Source organism: Peromyscus leucopus, chromosome 10 (assembly GCF_004664715.2).
Source record: "Peromyscus leucopus breed LL Stock chromosome 10, UCI_PerLeu_2.1, whole genome shotgun sequence".
NCBI lineage: Eukaryota > Metazoa > Chordata > Mammalia > Rodentia > Cricetidae > Peromyscus > Peromyscus leucopus.
The window spans coordinates 13,023,519-13,040,541 of NC_051071.1; the positions used below are offsets into that span (position 1 = coordinate 13,023,519).

A 17,023-nucleotide genomic window follows, 5' to 3' on the forward strand; every position below is an offset into this window, starting at 1 on the left:
AAGAAGCCAAAACTGTACAATGGAAAAAAGAAAGCATCTTCTACAAATAGTGCTGGCATAACTGGACGTCAACATTTAGAAGATTGCAAATAGATCCATATCTATTGCCATGCACAAAACTCAAGTCCAAGTGGATCAAAGACCTCAATATAAAACCGGTTTCACTGAACTTGATAGAAGAGAAAGTAGGAAGTAGTCTTAAACGCATTGGCACAGGAGACCACTTCCTAAATATAACTCCAGTAGCACAGACACTGAGAGCAACAATTAATAAGTGGGACCTCCTGAAACTGAGAATCTTCTGTAAGGCAAAAGACATGGTAAATAAGACAAAATGACAGCCTATAGAATGGGAAAAGATCACTAACCCCACATCTGACAGAGGGATGATCTCCAAAATATATAAGGAACTCAAGAAACTAGACACCAAAATAACAAAAAATCCAATTAAAAAATGGGCTATAGAGCTAAACAATTCTCAAAGAATTACAAATGGCTGAAAGACATTCAAGGAATTGTTCAGCATCCTTAGTCTTCAGGGAGATACAAATCAAAATGACTCTGAGATACCTTTTTACACCTATTAGGATGGCTAAGATCAAAAGTACTGCAGACAGTTTATGTTGGAGAGGATGTGGGAACACTTCTCCACTGTTGGTGGGAATTCAAACTTGGATAGCCATTTTGGAAATCAGTGTGACAGTTTCTCAGAAAATTCGGAATCAGTCTTCCTCAAGACCCAGCTATACCACTCTTGGGCAAATACCCAAGAAATGCTCAGTCATACCACAGGGACACATGCTCAACAATGTTCATAGCAGCATTATTCATAACAGCCAGAACCTGGAAACAACCTAGATGCCCCTCAACTGAAGAATGGATTAAGAAAATGTGATACATATACACAATGGAGTACTATTCAGCAAATAAAAACAGTAACATGAAATTTGCAGTCAAATGGATGGAACTACAAAGTATCATTCTGAGTGCAACACAGAGGAAAGAAATGAATAGAGTACCAGTGAGCTTCCAGACAACTTCAAGTAGTCTAACATGTAATTGGAATTCTAGAAAGAGAAAAGGGAGGATAAAAATACAGAGAAAACACACATACACACACATATGTATATACATTCATACACACACACACACACACACACACACACACATCCCTATACCTACCTACAGGTCCTAGAAGCTTAATGAGCCCCAGGTGCAAAAAATATGTAGAAAGACCAGTGGCGCACATCTTTAATCCCACCACTTGGGAGGCAGAGGCAGGTGGATCTCTGAAATGGAGGCCAACCTGGTCTATAGAGCAAGTTCCAGGACAACTAGGGCTAAAAGAGAATCTGTCAACACAGAGAGGCCCTGTCTTGAAAGAAAGGAAGGAGAGAGGGAGGGAGGGAAAGAAAGAAAGAAAAAATGGTTCAAGCCAGAAGACAGTGAGGTGAATTTCTTTAAATACGGAAAAAATAATAGTAATTTAAAAAAAAAAAAGAGGAGCCTGTTAACACAAATTTCTCTTCCCATCCAGAATCTGAAAGGATTTGTTTTCATCATATTTGCTCTGTTGCTCTGAAAATTGTTTCTTGAGAAAGACCTTCAGGCAAGAATGAAGTGTCATCCATTAGAAATTTGAGTAAATTTATAGCATGTTATGAGTGATGTGTATGATGGCACTGAATAGAGAAGTGGGCCAGGAAATGTGGAGTTTCATTTTAAGCTTCCTGGACAGTGGGACTTGAAAATAAATCTCTCTCTCTCTTTTTTTCTTTTTTAAAGATAGCATAACTGTGTGTGTAGAAAAATCACAAGGAGTCTCCACAAAGGTACTAGAGTTAAAAAGTAAATTAACATGGTTGCAGGATAGAAGATAAATAAACAAATTCAGCTATATTTATTTATAATGTCAACAACCGGAAATGGACATTTAAAAATACCATTTAGAGTGAACAAGAATGAAGCTCCGTAGGACCACTTGTGCAAGGGCCTCCGTGTGAGCTTCAGCACCAAAAAGAAAATAATGATGGTAGAAGTATCTAAGACAGAACAAACCAACAAAAGTGACAGATGGGAACAAACACGATCAGTACCTGCATACTGAGGACCAAGTTCTGAGAGAATGGAAAAGTAAATCAAGGAGAGAATGTCATGACTGGTGCAGAGAGGTTCTTCTCCACAAGATCTAAAGATTCAGTTCTGTATTAGAGTTCAAGAGTGTGGGGAGAGAGATAGAGGGAAGGAGAGAAAAGAGACTATTGAGAGAAAATAATTAGGGAAGTTGACTCTTGGTTATGGAGGCTGAGACACCCACCATCCGCCAGAGGCCTTGAGATTGCCTACATCATGCTGCTGGTCCACATCTAAAGGCTCTAGGAACCTGTGTGGCCACAGGTGCAGGTTCTGAAATTCAAAGACCAGAGAGTGTGGGTGCTCAGATCAGGGTTGTGGGAGTGGCAAGAGAAAGACTGGCCTGGCTTCCCTTGTTTTTCTTCTGTGCCCTTATTGAGGGGGAAGCTCCATTCTCAGACTTGCATGCCATCTTCACTGGGAACACTGTCACAGACATACCCCCAAGCAGTGCTCTGCCAGTTCTGCAGCCAAGGTGATACCTAAAATATTCACCACAAGTACTGTCTCAGTCAGAATCCTGCTGTGCTTCTTTGAAGTACTTGGGAAGGTTTTAGAAGCAGATACCCAGAAATAGAAGGGACTCAGAATAGGAACTTTGACAAAACAGAATTTGAGAATATACTATTGGATTTTTATTTTAACTCACTGTAGCTAGAGTTTTCCTGTCTTGCCCACAGTCAGGACAAATCTTTGTCACCTGCCAGTCCCACAGCCTCTCAGACCCAACCAAGTAAACACAGAGACTTATATTGCTTCAAACTGTATGGCCGTGGCAGGCTTCTTACTGTTTTTATATCTTAAATTAATCCATTTCTACAAATCTATACCTTGCCACATGGCTTGTGGCTTACCGGTACTTTACATCTTCCTTGTACTGGCTGCGGCTCCAAGGCAGTGTCCCCTTCTGCCTTCCTGTTCTTTTATTTCTCCTGTTAGTCCCGCCTATACTTCCTGCCTAGCCACAGTCAATCAGGTTTTATTTATTGACCAATCAGAGCAACACATTTGCCATACAGACCATCCCCCAGCACAGCCAAGTGCAGACCATCTCAGACACCTGCACTCAGGCCCGTGGTCCTAATCATCCTCTATGAGGACCTGCTGGGTAAAGCCACGAGGAACCCAAGAACGGGCTCCCACAGGACATACAGAACATCCCACAGCAACTTACCAAAGCACTATAGTATTGTCTTAAAGATAAACTATTCAGGAGATGGAAGGGAATCTATAAATAAATCCATGTATGTACTGCAGATGATTTGTGGAAAACTTAGCAATGACCATTAATTAGAAAATAATCTTTTCAAGAAATAGTGCACCAATAATTACATGGCCATCCCTTAACAAAAGTAACTGTAAACTGTACTTCCCACCATATGCAAAATGTAACCAAAAATGTAACATATAAACATAAAAGGAAGAGCTAAAACATTAAAGTTTCTTTAGAAAAGCTGGAAGTCAATCTTAGTGACCCTGGGCTATGCAAAGATCTCTTTTAAATAGAATTAAAAAAAGAAGGGAAGGAAGGAAGAAAGGAAGGGAGGGAGGGAGGGAGGGAAAAAGGAAGAAGAATAATTTGGATTTCATCAAAATTAAACCTTTAAAAAAATCCAAAAATAGCCGGGCCGTGGTGGCGCACACCTTTAATCGCAGCACTCGGGAGGCAGAGCCAGGCGGATCTCTGTGAGTTCGAGGCCAGCCTGGGCTACCAAGTGAGCTCCAGGAAAGGCGCAAAGCTACACAGAGAAACCCTGTCTCGAAAAACCAAAAAAAGAAAAAAAAAATCCAAAAATAAAAAGGCAAGCAACAGATAAATATTGCAGCAAACTGAATCAGAAAAGGGGTGCAGTTTGAGCACTTCACACGAATTAAGGTAACTAGTGGTAACTGGAAAGAAAGTCAGCTTCTCTGGTCTTCAAGGACATGCAAATTAAAACCACAATATAATACCAACACACACTCACTTGAGTGGCTAAAACTTAGAAGACTGACTGTATCAAGTATTTTTAAGGCTGTGGAGTCATTAGCTTACATAGAACTCTGAGTTTTAAGTAGTTCAATCATCTTAGATACACTTTACTGATCTCTAAAAACATTAATCACATTAATCTTTCAATTCAACCATTCCATTTTTGGGTATTCACCTCTAGAAGAAATGAATGGAAATTTATATAGAAAGACTTAGAAGAATATTGCAAAGGTTTAATTATTCTAATAACAAAAGTTGGGGGAATGAAATGTCTATCAGTCAGCAAATGTGTAAGCCATAGTCTATGTAACGGAATTCTACCTATGAATAAAGAGTAAGATATTATTGATATGTTACTGCACGGCTGAATTAACATATCATCATCCTGATTGAAAGAAGCTAAACCAGGAAATGTCTTATTATAGAAGAGCATTCTTTAAACATTCTGGGAGTGCAAATTTCAGTGAGAGAGAGGGACTAAGTCATGTTTGGGTCAGAGCTAAGGCAGGAGAGACAAAGAGGAGTCTTTTGGAAAGGTAACTGGCGAGAATAGAATGCCGTTTTCTTACTGTGGCAATCAGTTTTCACACTTGCACGAAGACTTAATTGTACTCAGGTTTGGACCATTCATTGTATATTATCAGCACTTAACTTTGTTTTAATAGGAACAAGATTTTCAAAGATTATTATAAGAAATAGGGCAATGAGTCATTCCTTGCCTAGAATTCTTGGGCTTGAGGTATCTCTAATGTAAATCATTGGTAGAGAACAGAGGAGATCTGTAAAATATTTAATCATAAATAATATAAACAATAATGGTATGTTTACTTGAACTGAGTCTCTGCTTTATTTGGAAAATGAACGTTAGTTGTTAACATTAAAATATTGGGAAAAAAGTATTATTTCTTAAAAATGTAGTTTAATAGGAAAAAATCTTTAAAATAAGAGGTAAGTTGAATTGACTATGATCAAAACAAAAACCTCATTTGATAAATCAAAATTTGGAAATTTGATTTGTGTATGGGAGTAATGTAACCTTTCTACTGTGGGGTGGTCAGCTCTCCTCATCAAAACTGTGTGCTTCCCAGAGCTGCATTTTCCAATAGGCATTATTTTAGTTGCTAGCAAGGAGCAACAGAATAAGTGTCTAGAAACCACATCAAGCTAGCAGTAATTGGAAGTGTAGGGACTTAGGAAAAAGATTATTTAAGGGAACTGTAATGACCACCTTTAAATATTTTGGGGCTTTTGTTTGATAGAATGAGGAATTTGATTCTTTTTATATTGCTCTGGAACTGTGTTTCTAAACCATTTTCCCTTTTACACAGACACACACATACACACAGAGAGATCTATAGACACACACAGGCTTGCATGTTTATAAATGTACACACATGAACACACAGGTATATACACACTTGCACACATTGGTACACACACATGTACACACAGGTAAACACATGTACACCTATGCACAGGTATACATATGCACACAGAACTGAGAAAGATTCTCACATGTGCTTTATGACCCTTGGCTACATTTTGAGAAAACTCACATCCTCAAGTACTCAGAGTTACAACATAAAAACAATCTTATTCCAAACCCAGGTCAAAAAATTGGCTCAAATTATTATGCTTGTTTTCTTTGAACAGCTAATGTGTGATCAAAATGAAGTTTCTCATGGGTGGTGTAGGTGCTGAGTAATAGCCACACACCTAGAGTACTTGAGTATAAATGCAAACTTTAAGTACAAGTATTCAGTCATTCCCAGATGCATGGATATTACACAACATATACATACACACCCTGCTGTCTCCTATTAACAAATTAAGGAGACAGCAGTGTTTACTTAAACATTTTAAATGCCTTTGTAAAAACTGAAGTCAGAATACTAGGTGTTTCCTTTTAACCAAAGCCAGCCTTTTAAAGGTGTTCTAAATTGCTCAATCGCCTGGGGTTAGGAGTGGGAATCCATAAAAAAAGCCCTCTTTTAAAAAATATGCACAGACATTCTAAAGATTGCATTTCCACTAGTATATAGCTCCCAGAAGAACTTAGGTGGTATTTATTTCTTGTCTTTTCTCTCCAGAAGTGTGTAGGTATAATACCAGTGGCACAGACCTTCCATATTTTGTCCTAACTTCAGTAATGAACGAATGACCTTTTACCAAGTAAAAGCTTCTGTGACTCATCCTCCATTACCATGTTCTTCCTGTATCTTGTGACCTAAAATTGTATAGGTCGCCATCAACAGTACCAAGTCCTTTGATGTGTGAGATAACCTGCAGTGCTCAGCACATCCGTTGTCACCAGGAGAGGTGTGCCTTCGCGGCTTGTTAAGCTGTGTCCATACACGAAGGGACTGCCCAGGTTTCTCAGGTGTCTGTGTGCTGTTCCAGTTTATGTGGCAAAATGGAAGCTGATAAGGCTTTGGCCATTTATGACGTTCCTTTTAAAGATCATATCCAGTCATTTCTGGTATGATGTGTGTCATTTTTTTCAAGGCATCCCTGAACTGAGTTTATTCAGATACATGTCCATTTTAATTAAAATTTTTTCCAGTGAAACTTTTGCAAAAGAAAAAGACTACAGATATTATTATACCCTTACTTTGTATTTTCAGTATATTTTGGTTAAACCTTCTTGGAGCTAACCAACATTGGTCATCTTTCTATAGTCCTAAACAATAAATATAATAATTTCATTTAAATTCATGTTTGTATTTTTCTACTTATAATATTTTTCAGTAGACAGTAAGTTAATGGTATAACTAACCTATTACTCAGGTGTGCATTACAAAGGTAAAAATTCGTTTTTGTTCAGTGATACAGAGAATGCCAAAATAGACAAACTCTTCTGCCACCCTATGCTCAATGACAAGTTTAATAAACTGTTTTAGTAGAACATACAAGATCTTTGAAGCCATACAAAAAGACCAATTTTGTGAATGGTGGGCAGAGGGAGAATTTCACACTGAAGGTATCAAATGTAGTTTCAGTAAAATCATACAAGGAAATTCCCTAAATCTAGGAAAAGAGATGCCATTGCACACAGGATGCCAGAAACAGCACCATAAAAGACACTGTCTGAATCCTCTTACATTCTAAGCATGAAATATTTAAAAACAGTTAAGTGAAAGGAAATGGGGAGGGAGCTAATGACATAAAGAGCAGGCCCGTTTGAGTACCAGCGGGCTTTCTTCCTCTTTCCAGTTTTTAAAAGTTGCAGGTGACAGGCCTCAGGAACTCCCAGTCCTACCTTACAGGTCCACTGCCCCAGAGTGGGGTTACCCCTCCCCACCCGAGTGGTCACTCCTTCCACCCTCTTGCCTACGCTGACGGGAAGCAAGAGGATGCACAGTTCCTCCACACCTGGAGCACTTGCACAGCAGTCCACCTGCACCCCCAGCTCAGCACACACTCCCACAAGACCCCATGAATCCCCACTCATGAGGTGAGCAGGTGTATAAAACAACCACTGTACTCCACTGATGAGGCCAGAGACCATGACTTGGTGCCTTCCCCAAGTAGGATCACCTTTAGTTACCTCATCAAATCAATCTTCATCTGTTATATTCAAAACATGAAATACCCCAGAATACCAAGAGTGGATTAAAGAAAAAAAGGGACTGGGAGGGGAAAGTGACTTATAAGGCAGGTCACCAGAATCACAGCTGGTTTTCTTGCCCTTTTTCCAGTTTTTAAAACTTGTGCATTCCAATAATTAAAATCATTTGAACAACAACAACAAAAAATGGCACTCTGACTAAACTGCGTTTCACCAGCTGCAGGAACCTTGGATCGTCTTGAGTTTCACTGTAGATTTCAGCATATATCCCACCAGCATCTTCCTTCAGCATGCATTCTTTCTCTTCCCTGGTCACCAGAAGGCAGGTGGGAGATGAAACCTGGCCTCCGTTGTCAGCAGTTCTGACATACAGTCCTTTAAAACTGGTCCAACCTTTGTATCCTACAGAGTTGAGGTGGTTTGAACGAAAATGGCCCCTGTAGTCCCTAGTTGGTAGAACTGTTTGGGAAGGATTAAGAGGTGTAGCTTTGTTGGAGGAGATGTGTCACTGGCAATGAGCTTTGAGGATTTAAAAGCCCATGTCAGGCCCAGGCTCTCATCTCCTGCTCTAGTACCATGCCTCCCTGTCTGTTGCCCTCCTTGCCATGATGGTCATGGACTCAGCCTCTGAAACTGCAAGCAAGCCCCCAATTCAATGATTTCTTTTGTAATTGCCTTGGTCATGGAGTCCCTTCACAGCAATAGAAAAGTAACTAAGATACAAATTTAACTCTTAAAGAAGTCATGTCAGAAGGCAATGCTGGGAGATGTGTAGTGGACACTGGTGGAGCTTGCCTCATTAAGATTCACCAGCTTGCCTCTGCTGTTCAGTCATTTCTTCTGAGAGTAGAGGTTTTTCCCTTGCATTTCTGTCTTCTTCAGTTTCGACTTACCACATGTCTCAGTCTCAACCGTCTAGGTTGTCAGACCTGGTTTTGGAAGGAGTGGAGCAAGATGCATGATGGAGAAGAGTTGGATTGCACAGTAGCCCAGTGGCCACTGTGGAGTATCAACCACTGAGGTTTTCAATAGGAGCTCTAAAATCCAAAAGACATGGAAGGGTGCATTTCAAGTTCTAGAGTCCCATCTTTCAATCCATACTTGGACTTGCCACTCTGTCATCACTGAAGGAGAAGGGAAACTTTCCATGGCAAAAGTAGGTTAGAGCTGTTTGTGACTCCTAAGCCAGCTCTGTAGAGGACACTGGACAGAGTAAAGCTGGAATCCAACAGGACGGGAGAGAACAGAAAACACACAGATTCACAGAAACTGAACGATAGACTAGTGAATAGTGACTTGATCACTGGAAAAAAAAGTTTAAAGTGCTCCTAGAATCATGAAAATGGAAACAGCTTATCATATCGATGGGATACAATAAAACCTTTTCCCAAGAAGGAACATTCAGGCCCAAAGCACCTATATTTAAAAATCATATCACAAAAAGCAATGGAATAATGCACTTTACCACATTCCAAAAATTTGAACCTTCTGTGACAACCTCTCCCTCCAATCCCTCTCCAATTAAAAAACAAACAAACAAACAAACAAAAAACAGTCCAGACAGGAAACCATTAAAGAGAGTCCTTAAAAATTGTGATAAGGATGCCGAAAGAAGAACTGGCATTCACTGTTGAGGGATCGTAGGCTAGTGCAGCTACTATAAAATGCAGTGTGAGAATACAGCATAAAAATAAAATAAAATAATAATAAGAAGACCAACATTTCTATTCTATTTACTTTTAGGGGATGTCAAAAATAGAAACACTCCCCATCTTTAAACATGATTTTCCTGAGGTCCTACACAGAGTAGTTTAAACTGCACATGGTCTTGTCTTTTAGTACTTTTCTTTTCCTAGCATAATATTTTTATTGATTATTTGGGAGTTTCATACAGTACACCCTGATCACATTTTCTTGCCAGGTCCACACTCTTACCCTGTGCCCTCCCAGCAAAAAAAAAAAAAAAAAAATACACTAAGTCCAATTTGTGTTGCCCATCTACTCATTGGAGCATGGTCTAGAGTCAGGGTGATCAGGGTGACCTTACAGCAGGGCATTGAGTCTGGGGGCTGGATCTGCAAGGCCCCAGGCGGTGCACAGCTCCAGCCCTCAGAGCTGGCCGCCCCACCAGCTCATCAGGCATGGCCATCATGCCTGAGCAGCAGCCCTCACTCGGCAATGACGTGCTCCCCCATCCTCTGCAGTCGCCATCTTTTTCTGGAATTTCTGAGGTCCTCAGAGTGCTGGTGGCTGCCCCCATCGCCATCTTGAATTGAGCCCTGTATGGTTTTCTTGTTTTTTTGTTTGTTTGTTTGTTTTGTTTTAAGAAAAGTTTTCTAAATCTGGATAGAAATGGGCTAGAAGATAAAAGTCATTGTTTCAGAATTTTATGTTTCACTGATTTGGGTTTATTTGAGAAAGCAGTTTTCAGAACTTATTACTTTAGGTGGACATAAACTGTTTTTGAGAGACATTTAATGATAATTTTTCTTTCATTTAGATCAAATCCTTTTTATGAGCCTAAGCCAACTTCTCCAAATAATTTGGTCCCTCCAGTTCCGGAGGGGGAAACGGAAAGGAGAGTGAAACGGAAGGCCCCCGCTCCGCCCACGCTCACTCCAAAGGCCGGGGCAAATGAGAACACAGTGGCTTCTCCAGGGAGAGATCTCTCTACTTCCCCTAAGGTGAGATTTGATACTGAATGAAGTGAGTGGATGCTTACTCCTCCATACAGTTTGATTCCAGTTCATGGAAGCCATTGGTAAATGATTTTCTGAAGGTCACTTTGGTGACTGAAAAGTACAGCTTGGGTCTGAGAGACGCTCACTTGGTAAAATGCGGCTGTGCAAGAGTGAGACCTTGGGTTTGTACCCAGGCTGGGTGTGGTGGCACGGTTGTAATCTCATCGCTGTGGGTGAGACACAAGGTGTATCCTGGGCTTTGCTGGCCAGCCAGCCTAGCTGAATGGGTGACACTCTGTCTTAAAAACAACAAAAAACAAAATAACAAGATTAGCCTAGCATGGCACACACCTTTGACCCCAGCACTCTGGAGGCATTGGCAAGTGGATCTCTGAGTTCACAGCCAGCCTGGAGTATATAATACGACCCTCTCATAAGAAGAAGAAAAAAGTGTATGGCACCTGAAGGCTACACCCAAGGTTGTTTGCTGGCTTTCATATATCCATGTGTCTGTGAATACACACCTGTATATTCATATATCACCTGTGCACACATATATCACCCTACATGAGCCAGCTCACATGTGTACACATATAAACAATAAATAAATATATGAATATGATTCAGGTAAATTTGTTATACTTTACTGAGTATGTGTCTGTAGGCTGATAGGATTGCTTTATGCATTGTGTACCTCTTTTGCTTGTTTGTTAATGATCTTGTGACTGAATCTGTGGCACTTCATGTACTCGTCCACGGAGCTAATCTGAAACTAGAATTGGGTCTTGAAAGAAGGAATCTTGAAAGCAGCGTCACACTGGTAGCCTGCACTACTCTAAAGGGAGGAGAAGAAATCACCCGTCAAATGTACTGTGGATAGTGCTTCATTGCAAAGCGATGCTTTGATGAAGAACTTCAATACTGTTGCTTTTACTGATGCTAGAATTTGGAGTTTACTGTCACTCTTGGTGAAATTTTATGTACATTAACTACCTGGAAATGTAAAACTATTGGAGCAATATATAAAACAGTTTGATTAGAAATAATATGCTACCTTTCATGTATAAGGTTGAAAAATTTAGTTTGGGCAAATTTTTCCAGATAAATAACTTTTGGCCATGGGTATATATATTGTTATTGTATTAACTAATTATCATAGATTGTTATGTTAAAAACAAGATAGATGTCATCCCAGAGATAATAGGCAAGGTGCCAGTAGAGACGAGAGTTTTCATTAACTGGGTGTACGGGACCATAAGCATTTAAGGCATGTGGCCATTAAGCTTACTTGAACGCCTTTTCTTCAATACCACTCATGCATGGGCTGTGCGTATGTGCCGTTGTTCTTTTGCCTTGGATTTGCCTTAGGCGTGGACACACGTGTACATACATACAGTGAGAGAGAGAGAGAGAGAGAGAGAGAGAGAGAGAGAGAGAGAGAGAGAGAGAGAGAGAGGAGAGAGAGGCTAGAACATAGAACAGTACATTAAGTCACACACACACAAAATAAATCTAAAAAGGCCTGTGTGGAGGTGTGTGTCTGTGATTTTGTCACTTAGGAGGCAAAGGTAGAGGATCAGGAAATCCACATCATTCTTAGACACTAGTGAGTTTGAGGCCAGCCCGAGCTACATGAGAGCCTCTTAACACAAGTAAGATAAACCACAGGTATTGAAGTTGAAAGATCTATTAATTTTCAGAGCATAGCTGTATTAATGAGAAAATTGAGAGATTACCCCCAAACCTCATTAGCACATAAGAATATCAATTTTAACATATATTTGGACGTGCATACTGTGTGGCTCAGAGGAGGGCAAGACAAGAGATGCCTAGGGCACAAAACTTAGAGACTTCCTGGTAGAGTACTGCATGTGTGGACTTGCCCTCTGCATCACTATGTGTGATTGATCGCCTCTTGTAATCTTACACTCCAGCTACCCTGTTTAACCTACCTACCTTCTAGTCCTGGAGCACGGGTAGGCCATATCTGGTTTTTGTTTGATCACATTAAATTTTTGCATAGGGTCTCAATAGTATAGCTCAGGCTGGCTTTGAACTCATGATCCTCCTGCTTCAGGCTCCTGATTGCTGGGTTATAGGCAGATGCCATCATGTCTAACTCCAGAAAAAAACATCTGATAATTGTGCCTCAGTGCTAATACAACCTTGCAAGCTCAAAGTGCCAGCAGCCTAGCATCAAGAACATCACTGAGAATTTTCTCACTGAGGCCAATGAAAAGATAAAAGTGTTAATTTTTTAAAGCCCCATGAGAAATACAATGTGTAAATTGTGATATTTGAAAAGTTACTCTTTTAGTTCAACTAAAGTAACCAAATTAAGATACTTCTAGCTAGTGAAGATTGAATTACTGTTTTCCCTTTATATGCAAAAATTCCCCATACAGGAAAAGCATATGAATAAGGTAAAACATTAATGACAAATTTGGCATATTTAAGCAGTTAACAAGAAACGACAAATGGCACTAATTCTGTGTGCCAGAACAACTTTAGGGTGCACTATTGGTGATAAATACAAAAGCATCAGCGATTCGCTTATTTATTACATGAGGAAGAGACTGTATCTGCAGCATTTGCGTGCAGTTCCCCCAACAATGGCATAGCCCTTTTCAACTCCCACCATTGACAAATTACCCTGTAATGTAACAAACACACCAAACGAAAGATCCATTACAGAGTGCACAGCAGGTCCCAACCTCGGGTGAGTCAAAAGAGGAAACTAGCCTACACAGTTTAAGGTGTGGAAAACTTTAAAGGTCATAAAAGGACAAACTTGACAGGTGGACAAACTAAAGAGTTGGCGTTCATAACATTTGGTAGTACATACTTCATTCTTAAAGAAATGTTCGTTCTACTGTCTTGCAAGGACCTAAAATGAGTGATTACTTCGACTTCACAGGGAAAAGTTTAAAAATGGGGACCAATCTTTGCCATCAAAGAACAAGATTCTTGCCCAGTTATCAGCAATAACACCCCTAAAGTGTTTCTGCCAACAGAAGTAGTGCTCAGTTGGGAACATATGACATAAACATTATAGAAACAAGAGAAAAATTAAAACAAATATTTAATTCTTTTTAGACTGATTTGGTTGACCATTAATAAGTGAAAGAGGCAGTCATCACAAGAAGTAATGATCTGAGTTAAAATATTCATTTTGGTTGGCTCTAGATAAAGAATAGCAAGGCATTTATTATATAGTAACCTTTCTGTACATTAGATTTTAAAATTTGAGAAAAATATAACTATTTAAGACTAGGAAGGCGTTCTTAGAGGTAAAGAAACAGCCCTTAAGTTATGAACATTTGATAATGTAGCAGAAGAGGCGATAAGGCTGTAGCTTGTGGTCAACAGTCGCTGAGCATTGTGAGGGCCTAGATCTCCCACCATGATGATACACATGGTGATAAACACCTTTATATTGCAGCACATCGATGAGGTAGAAGTTAAACTCGAAAGACTTTCTTTAGAATTCAAGGTGGAAAGGGAGATTGAAATTTTAGAAGGAAAAATTAAAAAATAAAGATAAGAGTCAAGACTTACATCCTTTTTATAGGCATTATAGATATGAGGACAGGTTAGGTTAGGTTTGATAGTTTATCAAAGACATAGGATTTATATTGTCTCTGGAGAAAAACTTTAGGCTTTAGATTAGTGTATATTGAGGCAGTGAGTAGAGGTGAGATTTCAATCTAGACATACTAAATAATATTTGACTTTTAAAGGCATGCATATTACTATAAAGAAAAAACTTAATAGCATTTAACATTAAATTCTGAAGACAGGGAAGAATATTTGCAGAAAAAGTAAGTATCTGAAAGGATTTAAAAATATCAGATATATTCAAATTCATGAGTTAATGGTACTATAAAAATTTCTTTGGTAGTTAATAAGACCTTAGCTCATTCACTGTATTAATAAATAAAGGAAAATACTAAGCTACTTATCCTGGCTTCCCTTTGTTAACTATATTTCAAGATAATTAAGTAGTTCACAAAGGAAAGTTTTTTCAGTATAAGAATTCTATGAAATAAAGAAAAAATATTTCATTAGAAAACTTACTGCTTCATAGTTCCTGATGAAGTGATGTATCTATCACTAATTAGCATGGCTGTTAAACCTCTCGGGCTGAATTTTGTAAAACATACCAACGAATCAGGCTGCCAGTGGGCAACCATAGTGATCAGTCTTAATATCAGTAAGAATTGGATAGCCTGTCATTTTCTTTCTTCTGACCATAATAGGGAGTACATAATACCACCTGGAAGTATTCTTGCCAGAGGGCTAAACTAGGATTTAGACAAGCCCTAATTGTAATAACTAGCTACCAGTGTACAAGAAATATTGGTGAGCAGAGAAGTACATAAAACAGGATTATGAGAAATTCTCCAGGATAGTTGGCTAGATTCATTCAACAAATGTATAGCTTGACAAAAAGGAAAGACTACTTATCTTTTAGGAATACATAATGAATTATTTACTATTGAAATGATAGGATTCTGGGATTTGCTCTAAAATGTTGTAGAGGAAGAGGGGAGAATAGGAGTTATACTTGGAAAGACTGACAAAAAGATTGGAAAAGTATTGAGAACTTTTGAAGCAGGGTGGTGTTTCCTGGGGAAATCCCTGGTGTATGTTGGTGTGCGTGTGTGCGTGCGTGCGTGCGTGCGTGCGTGCGTGCGTGCGTGCGTGTTCTGTGTGGTGAGGTCTCACCATCTTCACGTGGGTTCTGGAGACTGACCTCGGGTCAGGCTTGCATGACAAGCACCTGTACTCACTGAGCCATCTTAGTGCCTCCGATTCCAAACCATTTAAGATGACAGAGAGTAGAACAAAATTGATAGTGAAGGGACAGCACCTCTTCCAGACTGATGAGTGATGATAGGATCTTGATTCAGGAACCTTAGCAAATGTCCGTCAGAATCAAGTAAATCCAGAAACAGACTGATGAATAAAATCCCCCAGTCTAAGGTAGGAAAGGCAGGGTGACTTGACTGGAGCACCGCTGACTTGCAGAAGAGACAGCTGAGTGACTAGTTTCCACATGCCAGTGTGGACCTGTGAGTGAGCAGTAGCAGTATTAACCAGTACTAACACTCCTCATGCCAGTGTGGACCTGTGAGTGAGCATTAGCTGTATTAACCAGTACTAACAGTCCTCACGCCAGTGTGGACCTGTGAGTGAGCATTAGCAGTATTAACCAGTACTAACAGTCCTCACGCCAGTGTGGACCTGTGAGTGAGCATTAGCAGTATTAACCAGTACTAACAGTCCTCATGCCAGTGTGGACCTGTGAGTGAGCATTAGCAGTATTAACCAATACTGACAATCTCAGGGCCATGTATTACTGAGACAGAAGATATCAGTTAGCTAAGTGTGTTGTGGATTTTAGGACAGCATTAAGAGGATAGGAACATAATATATAGCTTCTACATAGAAGAGAAAATGAAAGATAGATGTTTTTAAAATGTAATAAAGAGTTCCCCAAAGGGGAGAAATGACATGAGTAGCTGAAATATTTGGAAAAATGAAATAAATTTTTAAATTTATTTTTAAATTTAAAATCACTTTTAAATTCGGTGATTAATTCATTATGTACAAACTGAATACCAAACTAAAAATTATTGATGCAGATTTTTTAAAATTCTAACTTCTATACATCTAAAACAAAGGTATATAAAAAGTTAAAAGACTGAAAAATGATTGTGTGTGTGTGTGTGTGTGTGTGAGAGAGAGAGAGAGAGAGAGAGAGAGAGAGAGAGAGAGAGAGAGAGAGAGAGAGAAACACTAAGAAAACTGAGCTGAAGAGCCATATTAATATAATAGCATATAGTAGGTTTTAAAGTTAAATGCATTACTAGGTGTAAAGATAGTTGTTTTGCCATGATAATCACTTCAGTTACCAGGAAGATAACTTTTTAAATTATTTTATTTTTAATTGTGTCAGTGGATAGTTATGTGCCTGTGAGTGTGGTTGCCTGAGGAGGCCAGAGAGGTCAGGCCTCCCTGGAACTGGAGGGACAGGTGGCTATGAGCCATGCTGCATGGGCGCTGGCCAGCAAACTGAGGTCTCCTGCAGCATCATGCACACTCTCCAACTCTGAGCCGTCTCTCTGACCCTGTCATTTTCAAATCTTCCTATTTTGATAAAACAAGCAGGAAGATGTAAAGGTTCAGTTAGTAAATTAGACCTCCTAAAATACTGGGTTTTATAGCTACAGAGTTTATTTACAAAGTGTCCTCACCTTAGGCTCTTAAGCAAGTATTCAAAATTAATCTTGAAATTCACTTACAGCACAATTAATATTGAGATTAATAACAAAACAATAATTAAGACACACTTATCTATTTGAAATATTTACATTTTAAGTAGCCTGTGGATCAAGAATAAATTATAACAGAATATGAAATACAAAATCAAAAATTTTAAGTTTTACTATTTTATGTACTGATAAGAAAAATATTTACAATCAGTATGAACTCTTGTAGTCATTTATACAAAGGACTTATGTTTAACATTTCAGCTTAATTCTTGTTTAGTCCTGGCTTTTTTTTTTAAAATGATTCCTAACTTGTAAGGCTTGAAGCACAAGCCTGAGATGCTTAAACTTGGAGAAAGAATGACAGTATGATTTGAGTTAGTGCAGCCAGTGG

At 39.1% G+C, this 17,023-nt stretch overlaps 1 protein-coding gene across 12 annotated transcripts in view; it reads left to right on the plus strand.

Moving 5' to 3' along the window:
* Ehbp1 (EH domain binding protein 1) overlaps positions 1–17,023 on the plus strand; it is a 334,331-nt gene that overhangs the window by 192,527 nt on the left and 124,781 nt on the right. For all 12 annotated transcript variants that reach the window (XM_037208953.1, XM_028876340.2, XM_028876338.2 and 9 more), the window contains one exon: positions 10,174–10,357. In XM_037208953.1, the coding sequence (XP_037064848.1) occupies positions 10,174–10,357 (184 nt within the window). The remainder of the gene's footprint in view (positions 1–10,173; positions 10,358–17,023) is intronic.